This window comes from Narcine bancroftii, chromosome 1 (assembly GCF_036971445.1).
Source record: "Narcine bancroftii isolate sNarBan1 chromosome 1, sNarBan1.hap1, whole genome shotgun sequence".
NCBI lineage: Eukaryota > Metazoa > Chordata > Chondrichthyes > Torpediniformes > Narcinidae > Narcine > Narcine bancroftii.
In genome coordinates this window covers 222,806,733-222,830,287 of record NC_091469.1, presented here as the reverse complement: position 1 = coordinate 222,830,287, position 23,555 = coordinate 222,806,733, and the positions used below count along the sequence as shown (strand labels likewise).

The following is a 23,555-nucleotide window of genomic DNA, read 5'->3' as shown; positions in this document are numbered from 1 at the left end:
TCGTTTCGGCCTGCCTGCGATATTGTCGTCGCTTCTCGGTTGTTCACTTTCAGCGTCGGAAATACTGCTCGCCACGGCTTCGGCTGTTTCTGGTGCTCTAGTCACTTCATCAGGAGTGCTGGTAACTGCCTCTGGAACATCATCAGGTCTCTCCGTTTCAGCATCTCGTATTGGCCTTTCAACCTCTTCGCTTGATGTATCTCTGGACTGGTACCTTTTTACACCTGATACATTTCTCTTATACAGGACTCCAGTCAGAGACTTGACTGTCACCATACTGCCACTTCTGGATATGACAGTATAGGGTTGATGGTAATAAGGTGTGTCTATCTTACCACCAGTTTCATGCCTCACTAGAACATTATCTCCTGGCATGATGTCTGAGTACTTGGCTCCACGTTTCGAATCTGTGTACAGCTTTGCTGCACCTTTCTTTTCAGCATCGTGGTCCCTCATCTCCTGATCGTCTCGGATTTCCTTTATTTCTGGCATTTTTGTGCGGATTTTTCTCCCAAAAAATGCTTCTGCAGGACTTTTTCCAGTGGTTGCATGAGGCGTTGCTCGATAGACAGCCACATAAGATAGCAATGCTTCTCGCCAATTTTGTCCTTCTGTGTGTGCAATCCTCAATCGTTTTTCAATGGATTGATTTTGTCTCTCTACTTCTTCGTTGGCTTGCGGCCATTTCGGAGTTACTTTATGATGGTGGATACCTGTAGTCCTCATGTATTCCGTAAATGTCTCTGAAATGAATTGTGGACCATTGTCAGAGTATAATGTAACAGGTAATCCATATCTTGCGAATATCTCTGCTAACGCTTGTATTGTTTTTTCAGTGGTTGTGGACTTCAACACCACGTAAACATAGTATCTGCTGTAGTAATCTATCACTATCATAATTGATTCACCCGTCGGTAAAGGTCCAAGAAAATCAACAGCTACGTCGATCCATGGTCCTGTCGGAAGTTGCGTACTCCGGATCGGTTCTGGCGGATTACTCCTCCTTGTGATTTGACATCTGTGACAAGTTTTAACAAATTTCTCTGCGTCTTTATCACAACCTGGCCATCATACCTTGGTCCTGAGGTTTTTCTTGGTACCAACAATGCCTAGGTGTCCTTCATGCACTAAGGATACGATCTTCGGTCTCAATCTTTGCGGTATCACCAATCTGCAACCTCTTAATACACACTGTCCGATGCAACAAAGTTCGTCTCTAATGGGAATGTAAGCCTTGTGAGTACACTTGTCCCATTGTCCACTCTGTATGCATTCTCTTACTTCCCTGAGTTCTGGATCACGTTCAGATTCTCTCTCGACTTCCTTCGTAGTCACAGCTTTCGGTGTCGACTGAATAGCTACGAAGCGTACAAAGCTCTCTGTTTCTGTTCCCAATTCTGACTTGGATTGTGGACCACCATCCTTCTCCAATCTGGACAGCGGATCAGCAATGTTTGCTTTCCCTGCAATGTGGATTACTTTATATTTGTAGGGTTGTAGCCTGAGTACCCATCTCTCTATTCTGGCACATGGTTTGGATCTAGGTGCATAGATCACCTCTAATGGCTTATGATCTGTGATGAGTTCAAATTCAATGCCATATAGATATGCATGGAACCTTTCACAGGCCCATACAAGTCCGAGTGCTTCTTTCTCTGTCTGAGAGTATCTTCTTTCCACATCTGATAACAATCTGCTGGCATAGGCAATGATTCTTGGTCCTCCATCATGCATCTGGACCAACATGGCTCCTAAACCAACTGGGCTGGCATCCGCTATGACTTTGGTTGATGCCGCCGGATCGTAATATCCAAGAGTTTTTGCATCTGTCAGGCTTTGCTTCAGCGCTGTGAATGCTTTCTTCTGCTCAGATCCAAAATGAAATGGTACACCTTTCCTGGTTAGTTTCCTTAGTGGTTCTGCCACTGTAGCGAGATTAGGAATGAACTTTGCACAAAAATTGACCAATCCCAGGAAACTCCTCACCTCTGTTGCGTTCTGAGGTGCACGTGCCTCTTCAATAGCTTTCACCTTGGCCTCTGCAGGGTTTAGTCCTTCCCGTGTAAGTCTGTGTCCCATGAAGTCCATTTCTGACACACCGAACTGGCACTTGTTTCCATTCACGGTAAGGCCTGCCTCCTGTAGTCTAGATAGTACACGCCTCAACCGTTTGTCATGCTTTTCCTTCGTTGGTGCATGGACTATGATGTCGTCAGAAATGTTGGCAACTCCAGGAATGTCTTGAATCACTCGATGGATTTCATACTGGTAGATCTCCGAAGCTGCATTAATTCCAAATTATAGTCCCTTCTAACGATACAATCCACAGTGAGTCACAAATGATGTCACATCTCGGGAACCTGGATCCAGCTCTAATTGATGATAGCCCCATTTCAGATCAATTCTTTAATTTTGGCTTCGACTTTCCCACGAAGTTCAAACGGAGTTCGGCGCATTGGTTGTGCTTTGGGTTTGACCGTTTCATCTACCGCTAGCTTCAATTGTCGACCTTTCAGCTTTCCTACTCCTTGGAAGACTGCGGGGAATTCTTGCTTCATATCCTCGTATGACTGAATTGAATTAACACAAGCTCCAATATGAAGTATTGCCAGGTCTTGCGCTGTGCTTCTACTCAGCAATGGTTCTCCCCTCTCTTCTATGACCATAAACTCTGCTTCGGTGTACTTATCTCCAGCTTCAACAGTTGCAGTAAAACATCCAATGGTCTGCAATGGCTTTGTTGCTGTGTATGGATACAGTTTCTTGGAACACTTCTTTGAGGTACAGATGATCTTTTTCCTTTTCAACTTCTCCCATAAATGTCGATCAATCACATTACTGTCACTGCCTGAGTCTACAATGACCTGAACTGTCACTCCACCAATGATCACTGGGACCTTCTCATGATGTACTTCATTCAACGAAAGTTGGTAACAACTCTGTTCCTCCTGGGTATCATCATCGTCACCGTGTATCTGGCGAATGGTATCTTTCTTTCCAGGATACTTTCCTTTCCCCCAAGCTTTGCCTTTGGAAGTTGTACTCTTCCTCTTCTGGTCTGCAATGGACTTGCTTTTGCACTTCTTTGCAAAATGGTCCTTACCTCCACACTTTCTGCAAACTTTGCTTTTGGCCGGGCAATATGGGTCTTTTCCAAAGTGACCTCGGTTTCCACATCGATAACACTCCACGTCCTGTGTCAACATATATCTTTGCTGATTATGGCGATGTGAGAGCCTCTTAATTTGCTGGCTTGAGTTGTCTTTCAGGGTCCTGGTATGAAATTGCCCTTCAACAGCCTCTAATGCAGCAGCAATGGTTAAAGCATCGGTGAGTTCCAACTCACTCCCTCTTTCCAGTAGACGTCTTCTGAGTTTATCTGATCTGCAGTGCTGTACGACTTGATCCAATAATTGGTTGTCCAAATCAGCTGGCATGTAATTACATCCAACAGCTAGCTGGCGTAGTCTCATCACGTACTGAGCAATTGTCTGGCCATCTTCTTGTCTTGTTCTCCGAAACAAATGGCGTTGAAATGTAGCATTCGGTGTCACTACATAGTGTGCATTTAATGCATCTACCGCTTTCCGGTACTCATCCTTTCTTCCAGTATTCAAAAGTGTCCTAAATGTTTCCCGAACTGAGGGTCCTGCAGTGAAAAGAAGTAACGCCCTTCTCTGCGCTTTTTGTTCAACTGTACCGGTATCTAAAAATAGGCCACAACTGTCGGCATAGGATTCAAATTCTTCCAGTCATGCCTTCCACTTCACACTTACAGTGCTTGCATCACCCGTTGGGTCAAAATGAGCAATTCCACTATGTGTTAGAAAGTCACCGTCTGCACCAGCCATGAGGAAATATTCCAGCCCCAAAAGTACTGAGACAAGAGAAAATTCTTATCACCTTGAAGTTGTCTGTAAACCTCTGTAATATTGTTTAGTCTTTAATTTTCTTCAAGCTTCTTTCATCCTCGTCGCCAATGTCACATTTGTGGCCCGAAATGTGAAGTTAATAAAACATTAAACACAAGTTTATCAGGTAAACTTCTTAGTGTCTTTTTATTCTCCAGTTTCCTTTGTTCTCCTGCTTGTGTTCTTATCTCTCTCTCATACCACGTGACTTCCGGTATATCTCATACATATTCATTTTCATGACACCCAGAGCACCCCAAAATCCAGGAGCAAAAGAAATTCAACACGACAAGTGGTTACTTAAACAAAAGTTGCCTTTAATTATCTTTAAACATGAAAACAGGATCAAACTTTAACTTATTACTATTAACTTAATGCCCTTCTAATTCTAAGCGCACATGTTATGTTTATGTGAGTTTTGAAAAGTTCTTTAATTCACAGTCCAATTTCACTTTTCACTCCTCTAAGTTTACTGGTGGCAGACAATTCTTATACTGTGGACAGAATTTAACATTTATGAATTCCAATAGGCTTTGGTGCTTGAAGGGTTAATAATTACTGCTCAGGAAGGTTCTTGTCGGTTTTCAGAGAGAGATTTGTTGCTCGTTGGACACTCACAACTGATTCCTTCAGATCAGCCACTTCAGTGTCTTGCTGAAGAAACTTACCCCATCAGGATTTTCCAGATGATAACCTCTTTCTTTCAGGTCACCAAAGAGTTCCTCTTTTGTTTTCCTTATTTCAAGTGGAACATTAGGCAGCTAGTCCTCTCCTCTTGTATGGACCACAAGGGCTTTGACCAGGCTGAACTAAGAACTCACACCCATCTTCAAGATGTTTTTTTCCACAAGCTTGCCAGCTTGTTATGTTCCAGTCCCAGCTGCTGCTGAACTGTAGAACTGAATTCTCTCTCTCTCTCTCTCTCTCTCTCACTCACTCAGAGAAAATCACATAACCCTCTTAGAAAAACCAACTGGACTCAGAAAGACTGCGGCTCTGGACCTAATTTTCCAAGTTCGTTCATCTGTTGATTTCCAAAACAATATCCATTACATCACAGCATGTCCAATTAACACCTACTTGTGAAGTCCTTATAGGCACTCTTCAAAGTTTTTTTCAAAGGCACTCGGAGCCTGAACTGTCTGGCTTGAGCAGAGCTTTGGCACTTTAAATGAGATCTGTTTTGAAGTGTTTGTATGTGACCTACACTAAAAAAACCTGCCCCAGTTTGTCTCCTTTAAAACATATATATATATATATATATATAGATATATACAATATAACATACTCTAACACAGTACATTCTCCCTGTGTCTGTGTGGGTTTCCTTTGTGTGCTCCAATGTCCTCCCACCGTTTAAAAACATGTGGGGTTTTCAGTTAATTGTGTATAATTTGATGGCATAGGTTTAAATGGCTGGAATCAGCTTTTACAATGGTGTCCATAATAAACTTAATATGACGTGAATGATGTCGAAATTTCGTTGGCAAATTGAAGTCTGTAGTTTCAACTATTCTCCTGTGCATGAGGTTAAAAAAAATTATGCGACCAGGGAGGCTAACGAAATTAGGAGTGATAAAAGAAAACTTGAGTAGCCCATTTCAATACCTCAGGATATTACATAGAGATTGCAATGACTGATGCAATTTACTAAATATGTTTCTAAAATGTAGAAATGACAGCAATCAAGTTGCTTACAGTAGGATCCCACAGGCAGAAAAGTTGTACTGTATATTAGGATCATAGACACAGACAAAGATAGATTTTTAATATGTAATCACAAAGACAGCACCTTCAATAGTAAGCAGTTCTTCAGTATTGCACTGGGTGTCGGTCTAAGTTGATCCATGGGAAGCATTTTTACATCTTAGTTATACAACAAAAAATGTGATATCTGATTCAGTTTTTTATTTCCTATTGATTTCCATTAATTGTCACTTCCTAACTTGTATTTCCCAGTGACTAAGGGTGGCATGGTTAGTACAATGCTGTAATAGCGCTAGCGAGTGGGACCGGAGTTTGAATCCCACACTGTCCATAAGAAGTTTGTACGTTCTCCCCGTGTCTGTGTAGGTTTCCTCCGGGTGCTCTGATTTCCTCCCACCATTCAAAATGTACTGGGGGTTGTCGGTCATTTAGGTGTAATTGGGCAGTATGGGCTCATAGGCCAGAATGGCCTGTTACAGAGCTGTCTGTCTGTCTGTCTAAATTACCGTTATGTTTCTTTAGGGAGCAGTGACCCATTTTGTGTGATTGAACTGAACAATGACCGACTACAAACACATACTGTCCATCGGAGTCTCTATCCTGTCTGGAACAAAGTCTTCACATTGTAAGTATGAGTAGAATTCTTCTTAGTTTCCTTGTACAAGCCGACACACGCTATAATTTCCTGCATTTATAACACCCAAAAGAGAGGATTGCAGCTTTGGCTTTGCCTTCCAAGCTATTAAACATGCAATGATTTAGAGAAGCATTTTAATGAAAGATAATGTTAAATTCCTTGTTTGTTTCCTTTTCTTCAGTTAAGTGCTATCCCAAAAACAAAGGCACGGAACTATTCTGCACCCAGCGTAGTTCATCTGTTAGACAGCAAGCTGGCTGCAGAGATCAATTTAGGAATGAGCCCCAATGGAGAATTTCCAAACTTTAAATCGTATTTGCTGCTCAATGGTGTAGCCAATTGAGTATCATTACATTATGCCACCTTGCCACTGAAAGAGATTTCAAAATTCCAAGATAAATTTCCAATTAAGCTTTCATCCTGCAGGAGCTTCTGATAAATTACTTCTAATAATTACCATTGGGTTTCTCTGTGGAATACTTGAAATAAGTTTAATTGTTTATTGTCATGTGGACTGGGAAACAGTAAAATGCTTTGTTTTGAGTGCCATCCAGGGAAGACAGTTATAAAAATGCAGGTATTTCCTGACATTCGACCATAATTGGGACCAAAGGATTGGTCATATCTTGAAATGGACGCAAGTTGGAATTTTGCCCGTGTGCGTGCAGTCTTAAAGCAAACTTTTTAATCGAATTTTTTTTTCATTGTAGATTTGACAACTTAAAGCTTCCTGATCAACCTTGGTGAAGCTTTCCACATTCTTGTCTTATTAGTCGGTGACCCAGGGCCCATAGGCTGGGTGCAGCCATCTTGATCCCTGTGCAAATGCACGAGTCTTCGGTTGATGCATGCACGATGGGTTCACATACTGGAATTCGGTTGGCACATGCACAAGAGTTAAGCACCCTGATGATATTTAATTCACACCCGTAACTCTCGCACATGTGCCAACTGAACTCCAATATGCGAAATCACCGTGCATGTGCCTACCGAACTCCAATACGCAAAACCACCATGCATGCACCAACCAAAGACTCATGCATGTGCACAGGAATCAAGATGGCCACGCCCAGCCTACGGACCCCAGGACGCTGACTAACAAGGCAAGCATGCACATTTTTGCTCTTAAATGCCCTGTATCTCTGACATAAACTGCATAAATTTTATATATTCACTAATTTCTGGCCATATGTGTGGATGGACGCAAGCCTCATAGGTCTCAAGTCGGGGAGTACCTGTAAACAATAGTAAAGGGATTAGTGTTATGAGAAGTCAAACAATGCACGGTATAAAGGAAAGTACCCCGTTTTCTTTCAAGGATGTTTTAAGAGGGTTTCTCAACATTAAAATGCACATTGACACATTTTCCAGTTGTAATATTGCAACAACCACAAGGCCAGAATTTTATTTTGCATACCACCCAGTTGTGAAATTCATGGAAGCTTGTGGTCAGACCTACACAAGAAATAAAGTCAGCCATTCAGCATGAAACAGACCTTTCAGCCCAACGTATTCATGCCAACTAAGTTGGCATTGTGGGCTGGTCCTATTTGCCTACTTGGCAAATATTGTTCTCAGTTCTTTTTGTCGATCTATATGTCTTTTGAGGTTCACAGTTTTGCTTGCTTCTTTAGTTTTCTCTGGTGGCTCATTAAAGATATGGACCACCCTCTAACTGAAATAATTGCCACTTGGGTCCCTCCTGAATCTTTTCCCCTTTCACCTATGCCTCTAGTTCTACAACCAACTACCTTTCCCCTCATGATTTTATAAACCATGGACACACCACCCCTCAGCCTCCTATGCTCTAAAGAATAAAGACCCAGTCTGTCTAATCTATTCCTCTATACTCAAGCACTCTTGTCACAGCAACATCCTGGTTAAACTTCTTTGCACTCCTAACCTATTAATCTCCTTCCAATAGCTGGGCAATGAAAACTGGGCACAGCAATGTAAGTGCGGTCTCACCAATGCCTTATACAATTGAAACACAAGGTCCAAATATTTGTGCTCGATACCCCTTCCAATGAAGGCAAGTGTACTAAATGATGCCTTCATCACTCTCTGTTTGTTTTGCCAATTTCAGTGAACTATTCACCTATACCCATACGTATATCTGTTCCACTGCACTTTCCACAACTCTGACATTAACTATGCCAATCCTACCCAGGTTTGACTGACCAAAGTGCAAAATTTCATACTAGTTGAGTTAAATTCCATTTTCTCCAGCTTGACCCCACTTCACAATTGTCCTGGAGCCTGTCATCTGTAAATTTACCAATCATATTCACTGCACTTCCATCTGAATTATTAATATAGATAAGAAATAACATTTGAGCCAGCACCGGCCCTTGTGGTACAATACTGGTCACAGGCCTCCAATCAGAAAAAAATTACTCCATGGCTATCTTCTGACTCCCTCTACTAAGTCAATTTTGAATTCATTTGGCTATTCTCCCTTGGATCACATGTGATCTAACCAAATATTCATAATGTAGGGCCAAATGGTCCAAGCAATTGATGCCATTTCAAAAGAATGCCTGCTCATTGCAGTGCAGTAACTCATAGATTATTTTGTGATTGATAGCAGCAGGCATCTCAAGGAACAATGGAGAATGCTGTAACTCAAGACACTCTCTGTAACTGGATCCTGGACTTTGTAACTGAAAGACCACAGTCTGTCTGGGTCTGTAGAAGAACATTGAGCACTGTCACGCTGAGTACTGGCACACCTCAGGGCTGTATGCTCAGCCCACCCCTGTTCTCACTACTGAATCACGTCTGCATCGCCAGATCTAGCCAGCTACAACAGTGCCAACAAGTTTTCAGATGGCACAACAGTAGTTGGCCTCATTAGCAACAATGTTGAGTCACATTACAGAGAAGAGGTGGAAAATCTTGTGATGTGGTGCAAGAGTAACAACCTGATTCTCATTGTGACAAGATGAAGGAGATGATTGTGGACTTCAGGAGGACCAGGAATGACCACCCTCCACTACACATCAACAATACTGGAGTGGAGAGAGTGAAGAACACCAAGTTCCTTGCAATTCATTTAACTAATGGCCTATTGTGGAAAGACAACATCTCCTCTCATGTTAGGAAGGAGCAACAGTGATTGCACTTCCTGAGAAGACTGAAGCGGGCAGGGCTACTGGCCACCATTATGTCAACTTTCTATAGGAGCTATATCAAGAGCATCCTGGCCAGGTGCATCACATTGTGGTAAGTTTGCTGCAGAGAAATGGATTGGAGATCAATCCACAGGATCATAACAGGGACAGGGAGGATCACTAGAGTCTCCCTTTCCCATAAACAATGTGATCTACCAAGATTGATGTGTGAAGAGGCCGCACAAATCATGGGGAACCCCTTCCATGTCGCACATAGCAACAGCTTTTCCCACGGGAAGTGACAATGCTGAATGGCCAAAGGAACTGCTCACACTAACCATTTGAGACTCTCACATGTACAAAACAACATTTATTTATTTATATAGATAAAATACTTGTCCTGAATGTGTATTGTTTGTCTGTAAGTGTGTTATATTTGGTTGTGTTGAATGTTTTGCACCAAGGACTGGAGAACACTGTTTTGTCAGTATAAGAGCCATAGGCTCCGGCCTTACTGTTGTGGTCACAGGTATCGGCCATGTCCACCTGTGTCCTTAGGCCTCTTCCCATCAGTGCATGCACGAGGGCTGGTACCATTTACAGAGCCGGAGTGTGGAGGCGCGTGCACAGTTGGCTCAGCCTTAGTGTCGACGGTGTCAGCCAGGGCTGGCGTGTTCCCCGGTACGCTTGTGCCATGGGGTGTGGTGACGCATGTGCGCTTGGCTTGGCCTCAGCAGCCAAGTGGTTGTACCCGGGGTCAGGATACCGCACAAAGGAGCATGCACAAGAGTTATGCACATGCTAAAAATGAGGTTCTACAGCCAGTATTGGCAGTTGGAAATCAGGAGGAAGGTGAGTTAGGGGTGGACAATTTCTGTTGACCACTTCGCTACGGTAAATTACAAGTTATTTATTAAATAGAATGTCATTGAGATGTTTAGAAATGAAAGTTACTTGTTAAAGATAATCAGTATATTAAAGATTGTTTGAGAAAATTGAACTGGTCTTTGTTACTGATTTATGCAAGAAATGCATTGCAGGCAAAGACCTAACTTAGCCTACAAGTGACTATATAAGTGAATGGGAAGGAAGTCACTACAGTCAGGTTGTACTTGTATAATCAAATAACAATAAACTTGAGAAAAGAAAATCTGTGAGCAGAGGGATGCCATGTCAAGAATTGTTGTCCAATTTACCAGGAAGGGGATAGAACAGTTGAATGGATATATAGATATCATTTGGCACTGATATGCATATACTGATGTCAGATACATAAATGAGGAACAAATATTCTTCTGTTGAGGAAATACACCAGGATTCATGCAAATGAATGTGGAACTCCCCAATTTTATGAATTATTATAAAGCAGCCTAGTTGCAATTTATTAATGCAATGTATGAATTCAGTAAAATAGGAGAAGCAAATCCATAAGATTCTATTTATAAGTGAATTCAAGACTGTTGATAGCAAATAGAGAAACTCCTATTTTGAAGCACTTAATTGAGCTTTGGAATAAGATTGATAAAGAGATTGTGGGAGGAGGTTTGATGTCAAGGAAAAATACCATTATTTCAAAATAGATTTATTCCATTTTCTATTTTCTCAGGAGTCAGTTTCGAAGGATTTGGCAACATCAAGGTATTAAGAAGATTGAGGATTGTTTTGAAGCAGAGAAATTTATGATGTTCAGTAGAATGAAGGGAAAGCTTCAGATATTTGAGAATCCCAAACTTTGTTATTATCAGGTTATGAACTTTTTACAAGATAGTCATGATTTGTTATTGCCAGTAGGGACAGAGGTGGAGTCATTGATATGTAATGGAGATTTAAAGAAATTTGTTTTAGTAATGCATAATTTGTTACAAAGGAAAGCCCAGAAAGTAGGGGCTCATAAATCAAGACAAAGGTGGGAGATAGATTTGAATATACAAATAGATGGGCATAGTTGGATTGAATTGTGTAGAGAAAGTATTTAGTAAAATTCGTGAGCTTGATGTTCCTGTGCAAGTTTTATTTTGGATTGTAATTAGTCGAGGGTCACCTCTTGTTATTACATGAAGAATTCAAGGATCTGTACAAAGTGAAGGGAGGAAAGTTTAGGGTGGGTACATCAGGGGCAAGTTATTTTTAAACAGAGTTGTGAGGACCTGGAATGCATTGCCAGGGGTGGTAGTTGAGGCTGGAGCAATAGAGGAATTTAAGAGACTCTTAGTCAGGCACATGGATGAAAGAAAAATAGAGAATTATGAGCTAGGGAGGGTTTAGGTTTTTTTCTGGTAGATATATACATAGATTGGCACAGCATTGTAGGCTGAAGGACCTGAACTGTGCTTCTATATTCTATGAAACGACCTTCCTGAATCCACTTTCAACTAAGCATGTTGAGGAAAAGGCAATGAAAAATATTTGGCCTTTCCCATTGTTTTGGAAATCTATTCAGCAGCTCAGTCTTAATCCAAAAATCCTTTTTAAATTGATGAATTTACGGCAGCAATTCTACCACTCTGAAGATCAACTTCTCTTGAATTTCTGTGTCAACATTGGTGGTTTTTTCCTCAAATGGATCTCATTTCCAATACAGGATATTGAGATTCAACAAGTCATTAAATCGTTCTTGCAGATGTGTCTTACATTCGCTTTAAATGATGCACTTGAACAGTTATGCCATTGTCCTTTAGTGCCCTGGCGTTTATGTTCAAATTTGGAAATAGTATAAATTCCTGACGTCTACTATTGCTCCAAAGGTCCTGAGCTTTTTAGGGAAAGAAACAATGTCTTCAATGAGGTTAGTCTGTTTACTCTGCAAGGTCTTGTCCCATAAATTGAGTTTGTCAAAGATATTTGGCAGATACAATATGTCTGCCTTTGCTTCAGAAAGTTCTTGTCTATGAGAAGGAAATGAACAACCGTGTCCCAGGGTGCAATGAAACGACAAGGACAATTTCCTTTGGACAGCCACCTCACCTCAGTATGAGCGGCAGTGACTAGAAATGTTTGATATTTCATCAGCTTTCGGAATAAACAGTCTTGAAGGGGATGTGACTTTATGGCAAATCAAAGTGAAGCATTTAAACATCCTCCTGTTTTTAACCACTAAATGCTCCCAATGAAAAGTAAAGACTGAAGGTATAGCATTTTTCAGGCGTGTGATGAACCATTGAAGCGGTACCATCAGTTGCACAGGCATTTATGATCTCGAGTGGGATACTGTTCTTGTTTATGTAATTCTTAACTGCTTTGCAAATAGTCAGTCCCTTAATATTCTGGCTAATAACATCTCTTCCATCAGCTCATTTCCATTCCAGAATCTGGTGTAAGTCATTAAAAGCATGTTGTTCTCTTGCAGAGTGGATTTGTCTAATTGTAAAGATAATTTTTCATCTCATCAATTCTTCTAGAAATAGCAGAATTAGTCAGAGGATTTGCCTGAATAGTTTCTTGAGCATTTTAAGTTCATTGATGTCAGACACTGAAGGTATATTATGGACACTGAAGACAAAATAAGGAACTCAGCGACATTATGAACATTTCCAAGTTTAGCAATCAATTCACTTGTATGATGCACGGACCCTTTTCTAATTTCTGTGACATTTCAGTATCATCTGTTGGAGTATTGGCTTTCTCTCAAAGTTATCTTGAAGGGTTTTAAGGTTGTCCAAGGGTTTATCTCTTTTCTCTTTATGTACAGTCTCTCAAGGTTGCTTCAGCTTGCTTGGCCTCGTGCTTTCATCTGAAAATGTATTCAAACAAAGGATACACATTGGCATAGAAGGGTTTTACAGAGATGCAGCAAAACCATATAAATATTCCTTCGAATATTGCTGAGAAACAAGTGGGCAAGATTATTTATGGAAGTAACAAAAATTAACTATCAACAAGGGTTACAAGGGTTAGCTCAAAATTCAGCTTATATTTTATGTAAAATGAACATGATGCATCATCAATTACCACAAAAAACTGAGGTGTGAAACAGATAGGCATTTTTTAAAATTAACTATAGACTGGAGCAGCACCCAGCTTCATTGACTGATCCTGGCAGAATGAGTAGGGAGCATGCAAGAGATTTTATGGGTAGGATTGATCTCAGAAGGCTGGTCCAGCCAGTGGTAGCCAACCACAACATTACTCTGGTTTACCACTTTCACCCCCGCCTTTTTAAGAAGAGTCCTGTATGGTGAAAAAGATAAAGCAAATATATACACATATTTACAGGTTAAGTCTGTCAGGGGTCTCCTCTGCCACTGACAAAAATAGTGGTAGCAGCTTAGCAGCTTGGGGGGGTAGGGGGGAGGGTGTTGGACTGTCGTCACCCATTACAGTTCATTGGGGGGAAGGGACAGGTGAAAGGATGAGGGAGTCTGGTGCTGGTGCAACAACAGTTGTTGGGGATGGATTGGGATTAGCAGCAGGTTCAGGGACTCCCAAGGTAGTAGTGGGGAAGAGTGTCTGTTGGTGGTTGAGAGTAGTCGGAGGGGCTCCCAATGGTGCCAAATCCTGGTTGGAGATAGATTCCTCACACCCATCAGGGAGGGTCGTGAAGGCAGTAGACCCTCTCGACCAATGGGTCAGTCTTAGAGTACCTGGCATGCTTCTGAAGCAGAACCAGTCCTGGGGAGGTCAGCCTGGCAGGCAGTATACCAGGGAAGGGAAACATGCGTTCATGAGGCATATTCTTAGTGGCTGTACATAAAAGCAACCGTATGGAGTGGAGTACACCTGGGAGGACCCCGTGTCAATAGGAAACAGGGAGGCCCTATGACCTTAGTGCCAGGACAATGATTTTCCAGACCATGCCATTCTCCCTTTCCACCTGCCCATTCCCTCTGGGATTATAACTGGTGGTCCTGTTCTTGGCAATGACCCTGGCCAGCAGGTGCTGTGCAGCTCATTACTTATGAATGAGGTCCCCCGGTCGCTATGGTTGAAGCAGGGTTACTTAGGGTGTGAAGACATTGTGGAGGGCCTTGATGACTGTAGCCATGGTCATATTTGGGCAGGGGTTGGTGAAAGGGAAGCATGAGTATTCATGAATGATGATGAGGAAGTACATGTTCTGATTCAAGGAAGGAAGTTGATGCTCAAGCACTCAAAGGGGTGATCAGGTACACCTTGTCAGAGCTGTAGAAGTCCAGTTTGCACAGACCTGGCAGTTTTTAGTCATTGTCCTGACTTCCTCAGTGGAGTATCGAAGGTTCTGGGCTTTAATGAAATGGAAGAATCTAGTCACTCCGAGATGGCAGAGGTTGTTATGGAGGGTCTGCAATCTGTCCATTTGGACACTGGCACGTCCCCTGGGATGTTAATTTGCTAGGCTGGTATAGGAGGTCATAATTATAGGTGAACAGTTTGATTCTCCACCTGAGGATTTTTTCTTGATTTTGGCTCTCCGTTGTTGAACATGAAGGCGACCGCCCACTGGTCCATGAAGAGGGTGAATCGTCTGCCAGGGAGGTAGTGCTTTCAGTGGTGTACTGCCTCCATGATGGCCTGGGCCTCCTTTTTGATTGAGGAGTGACTGATTTCAGGGCCTTGGAGGGTATGCGAAAAGAAGGCAATGGGTCTGCCCGCTTGGTTAAGTGTGCCAGGCAGGACAAAATCAGACAAATGGCTCTCTACCTGGAACAGCGTGAATTCATCTATAGCATGCATCACCACTTGGCAATATCATCCTTGATACAGCCAAAAGCTGTGTGGGCCTCTGCCAACGGGAAAATAGGTGGCTTTGACCAATGGGCAAGCCTTGTTCACATAGTTGGGGACCCATAGAGCAAAGTAAGAGAAGAAACCAGGCATTTAAAGTTTCTGAGGGTGTTGGGGAGAGCAGCACGTGCGGTCAGGGTCAGGACCAGTGATGAAGCTTTCAACCACACAGCCGAGAATGACTTATCAGGTTGTCTGAAACACATTTCTCCTTCTTATAAGTAAGGCTCAGGAGCTTCACAGCCTGGAGGAATTTTTTAAGGATGGCATCATGGTCCTACAGATCATGGGCTGCAGATGGTCACATTGACAAAATATGGAAAAGTGGCCTGCAGTTTAGCGTGATCCACCATATGGTCCTTATCTGCTGGAAAATAGACACCTCATTGGTGATGGCGAAGGGCACCTGGAGGAAGGGGTAGAGGTGACCATCCACCTCAAATGCAGTATGCTGATGGTCCTTCGGGTGGATCGGGACCTGGCAACAAGCCAACTTCAGGAAAGTAATGGAAAATACCCAATATTGAGCAATCTAATTAACCATATGGATATATGGGGAAGGGGGTATGCATCAAACTGCATACACCAGTTGATGGTCTGGCTATAATTTATGACCATACTGTTCTTTTCCACATTTTTCACTAGTACCCTCCAGGGGCTATTGCTGGCCTCGAAGTTGCCCTTGCCCAACAACCGCTGAACCTCCAATTTGATAAACGCTTTGTCTGTGGCGCAGTATTGCTTGCTCCTGGTGGCCACAGGCTTGCAGTCGGGTAGGTTTGCGAACAGCAGTGGAGAAGGGACCCTGACGGTCAAGATCCCACAGGTTATGTGTGGAGGGCTGACTATGAACTGTTCATTGCAGAATGGTGGGGGAAATGGGGCCATCAAACTCCAATGCAACACTCTTAAATTGGCATTAGAAGTCCAGCTCCAGAAGCAAGTGTTTGTAAACTGTGCCTTTAATGGTTAAAGTCACTACACAGGACCTGTAGACATCTGCCGTATGAGATCTTATGACTGACTGTCTATACTCAAATGATAGGCGCTTAGTGGTATCGGGGTAAATAAAGCTTTCCGTACTCCTGCTATTAAATAAACAGTTCGTTTACCTGGTTCATTTACCTGGTTATCCATCATGGATCTGGTGAGTTCGTGTGGTCTGCACTAGTACAGGGTGATGGAGGCCATTGTTGACTCACTCTTTGAATCTGAAGAGGGCCTGAGTTGCTTGAGTGCTTGGTCCCAAAATTTCCACCTTCATTGTTTCCCCACAGTGCTGCAGGCCTGAGAAGATGATGCCAAACACGTGGTCCAAGAATTTCGGCCCCCATAGCATTGCTGGTCTGCAAAGATGGCACCGATCACACTGTCCAGGGTGGCAAATGTCTGCACGTGGTTTTGCAGGTGGCTTGGACTTTTACATAATGTCCTATTTTCCCACAGCTAGAGCATCCCACCTCCTTGGCAGGGTAGTGTTTCCTCAGGTGCTTTCCCTGTCTGCAGAAGTAGCATTTGGGGTGATCATCTACCACAGTGGCCAAGGTCAGATCACTAGAGTGATGATGCCCGTGACCAGTCACTTGCGACATGGGACGATCCCCGTCCCAGAATGGTGGTACCCATGGTGGCCATGAGGTGCCGAGTAGTCATCCAAGTTTTGGAGAGCGACCTCCAATGTCTCTGTTAGCTCAACTGCCCCTTGTGGGTCGAGTACCTTCTGCTCCAGGAGTGTCTGCCTTGTGCCCGGAGTGGATGCCAGCCAAATAGACATCCTAGATTAGGTCTTCTGTGTTCTGAGCAGCTGACACAGCTTTGTAATTGCATGCCCTGCAAAGGACCTGGTGGGCCCATAGGCACTCGACTCACTGGGTTGCTGCTTCTGGGTTCCCAGGAGGTGCCTTGTATTGACCTAATTACCTTTCTGCAGTACTGACCCTTCAGAATACTCATGGCTTCTGTATACGATTCTGTGTTGTGGATCATTGGGAAGACTAGGGGTCCAATGCATGAGAAGAGGAGTTTTATTCTGTCCTCATCCACATTTGCGGTCTCCATCTGGAAGTCCTCAAAGCAGTATTGTGAGAATTTGAACATGTTTGAAGCACCAGGTGATAGAGAGCTTATGAGCTTCAGATACTGCTCCATCTTGAAAAAATATAGTCAATAAAGTTGATGCATCATCAATTGCCACAAAAGACTGAGGTTGTGAAACTGATAGGCTTTTATTGACTTTTGACTGGAGCAGCAGCCAGCCTCATCGACTGATCCTAGCAGAATGAATGGGGAGCATGTAAAGGGTTTATGGGTAGGATCAATCTCAGGAGGTGTGTCCTGCCAGCAGTAGCCAATCATAGTATTACTGTGGTTTACGACACCCCTGAATAAAAGTGGTTGTGCTACAGCTCCCTCTTCAGTCCACCAGTGTGGACGTGCCTCTACTCTGCTAATAATGAAACCACATCAGTTTCTATACAACTTCTAGTCATTTGAAGTAACTTATGGTGAATCAAGCTCAAAATGTCAACTTTCTTTTCATCCACTAATGCAGCTTGACCTTCTGAGTTCCTTCAGCAGAGTTCATTTAGATGCAGTTTTGAAATTTAATGTCAAAGTACATACATGATGTCACATACAACCCTGAGATTCTTTTTTTTTGTGGATGACGCAGAATTATCACTTATTGGTAAGGAAAACAAAATCTGTCCGCAGCAGACACACGTAAGCAAATAAAGAACTTCAAAAGGTGCATCCATCTTCAGCTTCTGTCCATCTGAGTTTGGATGAACTTCAGATCTAAGGGGAGGCATAGGAGTTTCAGGGAGGCAGTCACCCTTAAAGTTCAGGAGATGGGTAAATAGGTGACTGTCAGGAGAGGGAATGGGAAGAGGCAGACAGCTCAGAGCACCCCTGTGGCTATTCCCATCAACAATAGGTATATTGTTTTGGATACTGTTGGTGGCCCTCCAGAAGGGAAGGGGGAAGAAGAGGAGAGCAATGGTGACTCGAGACTTGTTGGTTATCAAGTGGATAGGAGGTTCTGTGAACAAGATAGAGGCTCCTGGATGGTATGTTCCCTCCCAGGTGCTAGGGTCAGCGATGTCTCTGATCAAGTTCATAGCTTTCTGGAAGGGGAGGGTGAGCAGCCAAATGTCATGGTCCACGTAGAGACCAATAACATAAATAGGACTAATGATGAAGTCCAGAACAGGGAGTAGAAAGAATTAGGAAAGTAGGGTGGTAATCTCAGGATTGCTGCCTGTGACATGCACCAGAGAGAGTAGGAACAGGAAGATGTGGCAGATGAATGCAGGGCTGAAGAGTTGGTGCGGGGGTCAGGGATTCAGATTTGTGGATCATTGGGACCTCTTCTGGGGAAGGTCTAACTTGTACAAAAAGGACAGGCTGCACCTGAACTGGAGGGGAACCAATATCCTGCCAGGCAGGTTTGCTGGAGCTGTTGGGGAGGGTTTAAACTTGTTTGGCAGGGGGAAGGTGGGAATCAGAAAGTGAGCACAGAGATTAGGGTAGATAGACATAAACATGATTCTATGTTCTCTGAGTTGGTGAGGAAGGACAGGCTGGGGACAAAACATAAAAGGTAGCCAATTTGAGGGTTTGAAATATGTCTATTTCAATGCTAGGAGTATTAGGAATAAAGGGGATGAACTTAGAGCATGGATCAGAACATGGAATTATGATGTTGTGGCCATCACGGAAATATTGGCTGATACAGGTACTGGGATTAGATGTTTTAAAAATAATAGGATGGGAGGTAGAAAAGGGGGAGGAATAGCAATAGTGGGCAGGGATCGTATCACGGCTATAGAAAAGGAGGATGCTGCAGAGGGAGTGTCCACTGAGTCAGTGTGAGTTGAAGTCAGAAACAGGAAGGGAGCAATCACTGTGCTGGGTTTAGTCAATTGGTCCCCAAATAGCCCTTGGGGTGTAGAGGAGCAGTTAAGCAGACAGGTATTGGAATGGTGTGGGAAATACAGAGTTGTAGTTATGGATGATTTCAACTTCCCCAATATTGACTGGCATCTGCTGACTACAAGGATAGATGGGATAGAATTTGGCAGGTGTGTACAAGGAAGATTCCTGACACAGAACATGTATCAGCCAACTGGAGGAGAGGCCATACTGAATATGGCTTGAGGGAAATTAATCGAGTCAGGGGATGAAATGTAAATTCTGTGGGGGAAGATTTTGGTGAGAGTGACCACAACTCCCTTAGCTTCATTGTAGCTATGGAAAAGGCAAAAAACATTCAAACTGGGAAAGGACTAATTATGAAGGGATGAGGCAGGAACTAGCAAAAATAAATAGGAAACATATGTTTAAGGTGAAAGCACAGAAGTAACATGGAGCAAGTTTAGGGATCAACTATGCAGGCTTCAAGATAGGTTTATTCCAATGAGATGAGGAAAAGGTGGTAGAAAAAGGGAACTGTGGTTGATGAAACAGGTCAGCCAACTAGTTAAGAGGAAGAAGGAAACATGCATTAGATATAGGAAGCAGGAAAAAGGAAGGGCTCAGGAGAAGTACATGTTGTAATGATAGAGATTATGTTTGCATGGCCACTAGCAAGGCCATGATTTATATTTCTGTTTGATTAGACTTGGCTGCCAGCAGGGGGATGACATAAATCAAGATCTGTAATGGAGGCTTGCAGCTTCATGGTGCTGTTTACAATAACTTTAAAGTAAAGAACCTTTTGCTTCATCCATGTGTTGCCTAAGAACTCACACATATGAATACTAGATGAAACATGGTGTCAGAAGTGAGATGAAGGAAATTAGAAGGAAAAATCTAAAGTCGGCAACTGATCAGTGAAGAGAAGCTAACAGTGAAAAATGGAAGGATTACATCCACCAGAAAATTTTCAGTTGACAGGTGATGTGGCTGAAAATTGGAACAGATTTAAACAGCATTTTGGATTGAATTTAGTGGCAGCCGGAGCTGATGAGAAATGTGATGAAGTGAAAGCATCAGTTTTTTTTTATATCGTGGGTGATGAAGCCCTGGAGATGTATAATAACTTCACATTTGCTATTGAAGGAGACAAAATGACACTGGAAAAAATAATGGAACAGTTTGAGGCATACTGCATACCTCAATGTAATGTTTGAGAGGCACAGATTTTTCACATGTACAGAAAACAGAAGAAAGTATTGATCAGTATGTGACCAAATTGAGAATCAGAAGCAACATGTGTGAATTTGGTGGACTGACTGACTCGCTGATAAAAGAGAGGTTTGTGTGTGGTATTCTGCATAACAGTCTAAAGGAAAGACTGCTAAGAGAGCAAAATCTAGACCTGGAAAAAGCCATAGCACTCTGTAAGGCTACAGAAACTGTAAAAACACAGGCAAAAGAGCTGTTCAGTAAAACTAGCTGCAATGTGGATGCAGTGAGCAAGAACAGACATGAACTGTTTAAAAAAAACATGCCAAAGTGGAAAGAAAGGGATGACCGAAAGCCATGTTGTCGATGCAGTACACAACGCATACCAAAAAAACATGCTATATGTGCAACAAAAGCAACCATTATGCCTGTTGCTGTAGGAACCAAGTGCAACAAAGCAAGGTTCATGCAGTAGATGAAAGGGAGATAGAAGAATTCCATGTAGATGTTGTGATTGAAAACAAGAAAGAAAACAGACACTGGATGTTGAGTTTAAAAGTGAATGACATTTACATTTCAGTTAAGTTGGATACTGGAGCACAAATTAATGTAATATCAGAGACTGATTTTAAGAAGATTAGACCAAGACCAAAGATGTATAGAGTAAAAATGAAGGTGACAGGATATTCAGGAACCGATATACCAGTCCAAGCAGAGTTGGACAGGATGGAAAGGTTGAATGTGGTTCAGAAGGCAGATGAGCCATTGGAGTGGATAAGTTCACTTGTCATTGCGGACAAAAAGAATGGAAAGCTCAGAATTTGCCTTGATCCAAGAGATCTAAAGAGAGCAATAAAGGGAGAACATGTTAAGCTTCCAATGTGTGAAGAAATCATGTCACAGTTCGCAAATGCAAAGTTTTTCAGCAAGTTAGATGCATCATCAGGATTTTGGCAGTTGAAATTGGATGAAGCTTGTTAAAGTCTGTGCACATTTCAATAGTCCATTTGGCAGATACAGATTCCTAAGGTGACCATTCGGAATTACCTCAGCTCCTGAAATGTATCACAAAACTATCCATATGGTCTATGAGCACCTGGATGGAGTTGATACCTCAGTGGATGACATCATAGTATGGGGAACCATGAGAATGGAGCATGATGAGAGACTAAGGAAAGTGCTGGAAGCAACAAGGAAAGCAAACCTGAAGCTGAATAGAGAGAAATGCCAGCTCAGGGTGACAGAACTAACATTTGTAGGAGATATTATTGGCAGTGAGGGCATCAGACCAGATCCTAGAAAGATATCTGCCATTGGGAACATGCCAAGGCCACAATGCAAAAAGGACATACAGAGGTTTAATGGAATGGTCAACTATGTGGGTAAATTCATATCCAACCTCTCAGAAAAGACGGCTCCATTGAGAAGATGAACAGAAAAGAACATTGAATGGGAGTGGGATCATGACCATGAAAAGTCATGGAGGGAACTAAAGAAATTGCTCACAGAGGAACCAGTTCTGAGGTTTTACAACCCAGCGAGACCCATCAAGATATCATCAAATGCATCACATAGTGGGCTCGGAGCAGTTCTTCTGCAAAAATATGAAGACTGGCAACCCATTGCCTATGCATCACGCTCATTGACAGACACAGAGAAGCGATACACTCAAATTGAAAAGGAGCTGCTCAGCATCACACACGTCTGTGAAAGATTTTATCAGTTTGTGTCATGACAAGCAATCAGGGCAGAAATTGACCATAAGCTCTTGATTGCTTTGTTCTAAAAGCCATTAAATGAATGTCCACTGAGAATACAAAGAATGATGATTAGGCTGCAACGCTGAATGTGGCGAACACTCCACGTAAGCTAATGTACACAGCAGGCATGTTGTCTTGAGCTGTTGAAACAAGAGAGCCCGCAAACATCAAAATGGATAAAGACATGAATGCCTTCGTGGACATGATCACAAGAGCACTGCCCTTATCAGATCCAAAAATGGAGCTCATAAAGTCAGAGACAAAAAAAGATGAAACATTGAGACAACTGAGAAAAAAACATCTTGGATGAATGGCCCAACATGAAGCAGGACTGCTCACCTGACATTTCAGAGTACTGGAACTGCAGGGCAGAACTATCAGTGGTTTAAGACATCATCACCAAAGGAAGTAAAATCCTTACCCCAAAGAGTCTGAGAAAAGAGACATCTCGGAATCGAAAAGTGTAAGAAAAGGGCACAAGAGGTGATGTACTGGTCAAGAATCAACAATGATATAGCAAATGAAGTGTCAAACTATACAATATCCCAGAAATATCAAGCATGGAATCCTGAAGAACCATTAAAGCCACACCCAGCACCATACAGACCTTACCAGAAGGTAGACACTGACCTATTTGAATGTCAAGCGAAGGACTATCTTGTAGTCACAGACTATTACTCCCTGTATCCAGAGGTGTGTAGACTGAACACAACCACTGCAGACACTGTAATAACAGGTATGAAAGCCATATTCTCCAGACATGGTATGGCGAGGTCTTCACAGACAATGGACCCCAGTTTTGGAATTTAAAGTTCTGACAGTTTGCCAAAGAATGGGACTTTGTACACACCACATCAAGTCCCCATTTTCCACAGTCCAATGTTCTAGTGGAAAAATCAGTACAGTCAGTGAAAAGACTAATGAACAAGGCAAAAGACAGTGGAACGGACGTCTACCAGAGCATGCTAGTATACTGCACAATGCAGCATGGTTGTGGTATGTCACCAGCACAATTCCTTATGGGACATAGGCTAAGATCAAACCTACCCATTCAGGAGAACCTCCTAAAAACAAAAGAAGGGGAGAAAGTGAGGAAATTCAAAGAACAACAGAAAGAAAAGCAAAAGTATTACTTTGACAGAGGAACAAATCTCCTACCGGAATTCTACATTGGTGACCAATAATGTTAAAAAGACAAAACAAACTTATGGACTCAGAAAGGAACTATCCTTAATGAAGTCCAACCAAGATCATAAACCATTCAGACGGATGAAGGTACTGTTCTCCAAAGAAATAATAGAGATCTTCAAATGGGACCAGCCACAGTAGATGGAAAGATGGATACTGTTGAACAAACTGAATGCACATCTGAGAAGACATCATCTGAGGTGACAACTCAGATTCAAGAACAATCAATCAGGAGACATGTGAATCCTCCCAAGAGGCTCATTGAGCAACTTTAAAGACTCCTGTTATAGAATGCAGTAGTGCTATCTTATTCATTCTTCAGGTTTTAGTGTAAGTAGATGTGAACACACAAAACAAGTTTTAAAAAATGTTAACAATTTTGATAATAATGAAACTGCAAGTTCTAGGTGTT

General features: G+C 42.4%; 1 protein-coding gene across 20 annotated transcripts in view; it reads left to right on the top strand.

Annotated features, from left to right (window-relative positions):
• The window catches only part of mctp1a (multiple C2 domains, transmembrane 1a), a 534,415-nt gene that overhangs the window by 264,010 nt on the left and 246,850 nt on the right, over nucleotides 1-23,555 (top strand). For all 20 annotated transcript variants that reach the window (XR_011342276.1, XM_069891645.1, XM_069891672.1 and 17 more), the window contains one exon: nucleotides 6,141-6,243. Coding sequence is in view for 19 of the 20 variants with exons in the window: in XM_069891645.1 (XP_069747746.1) it covers nucleotides 6,141-6,243 (103 nt within the window). In the remaining variant the exon portion in view is untranslated. The remainder of the gene's footprint in view (nucleotides 1-6,140; nucleotides 6,244-23,555) is intronic.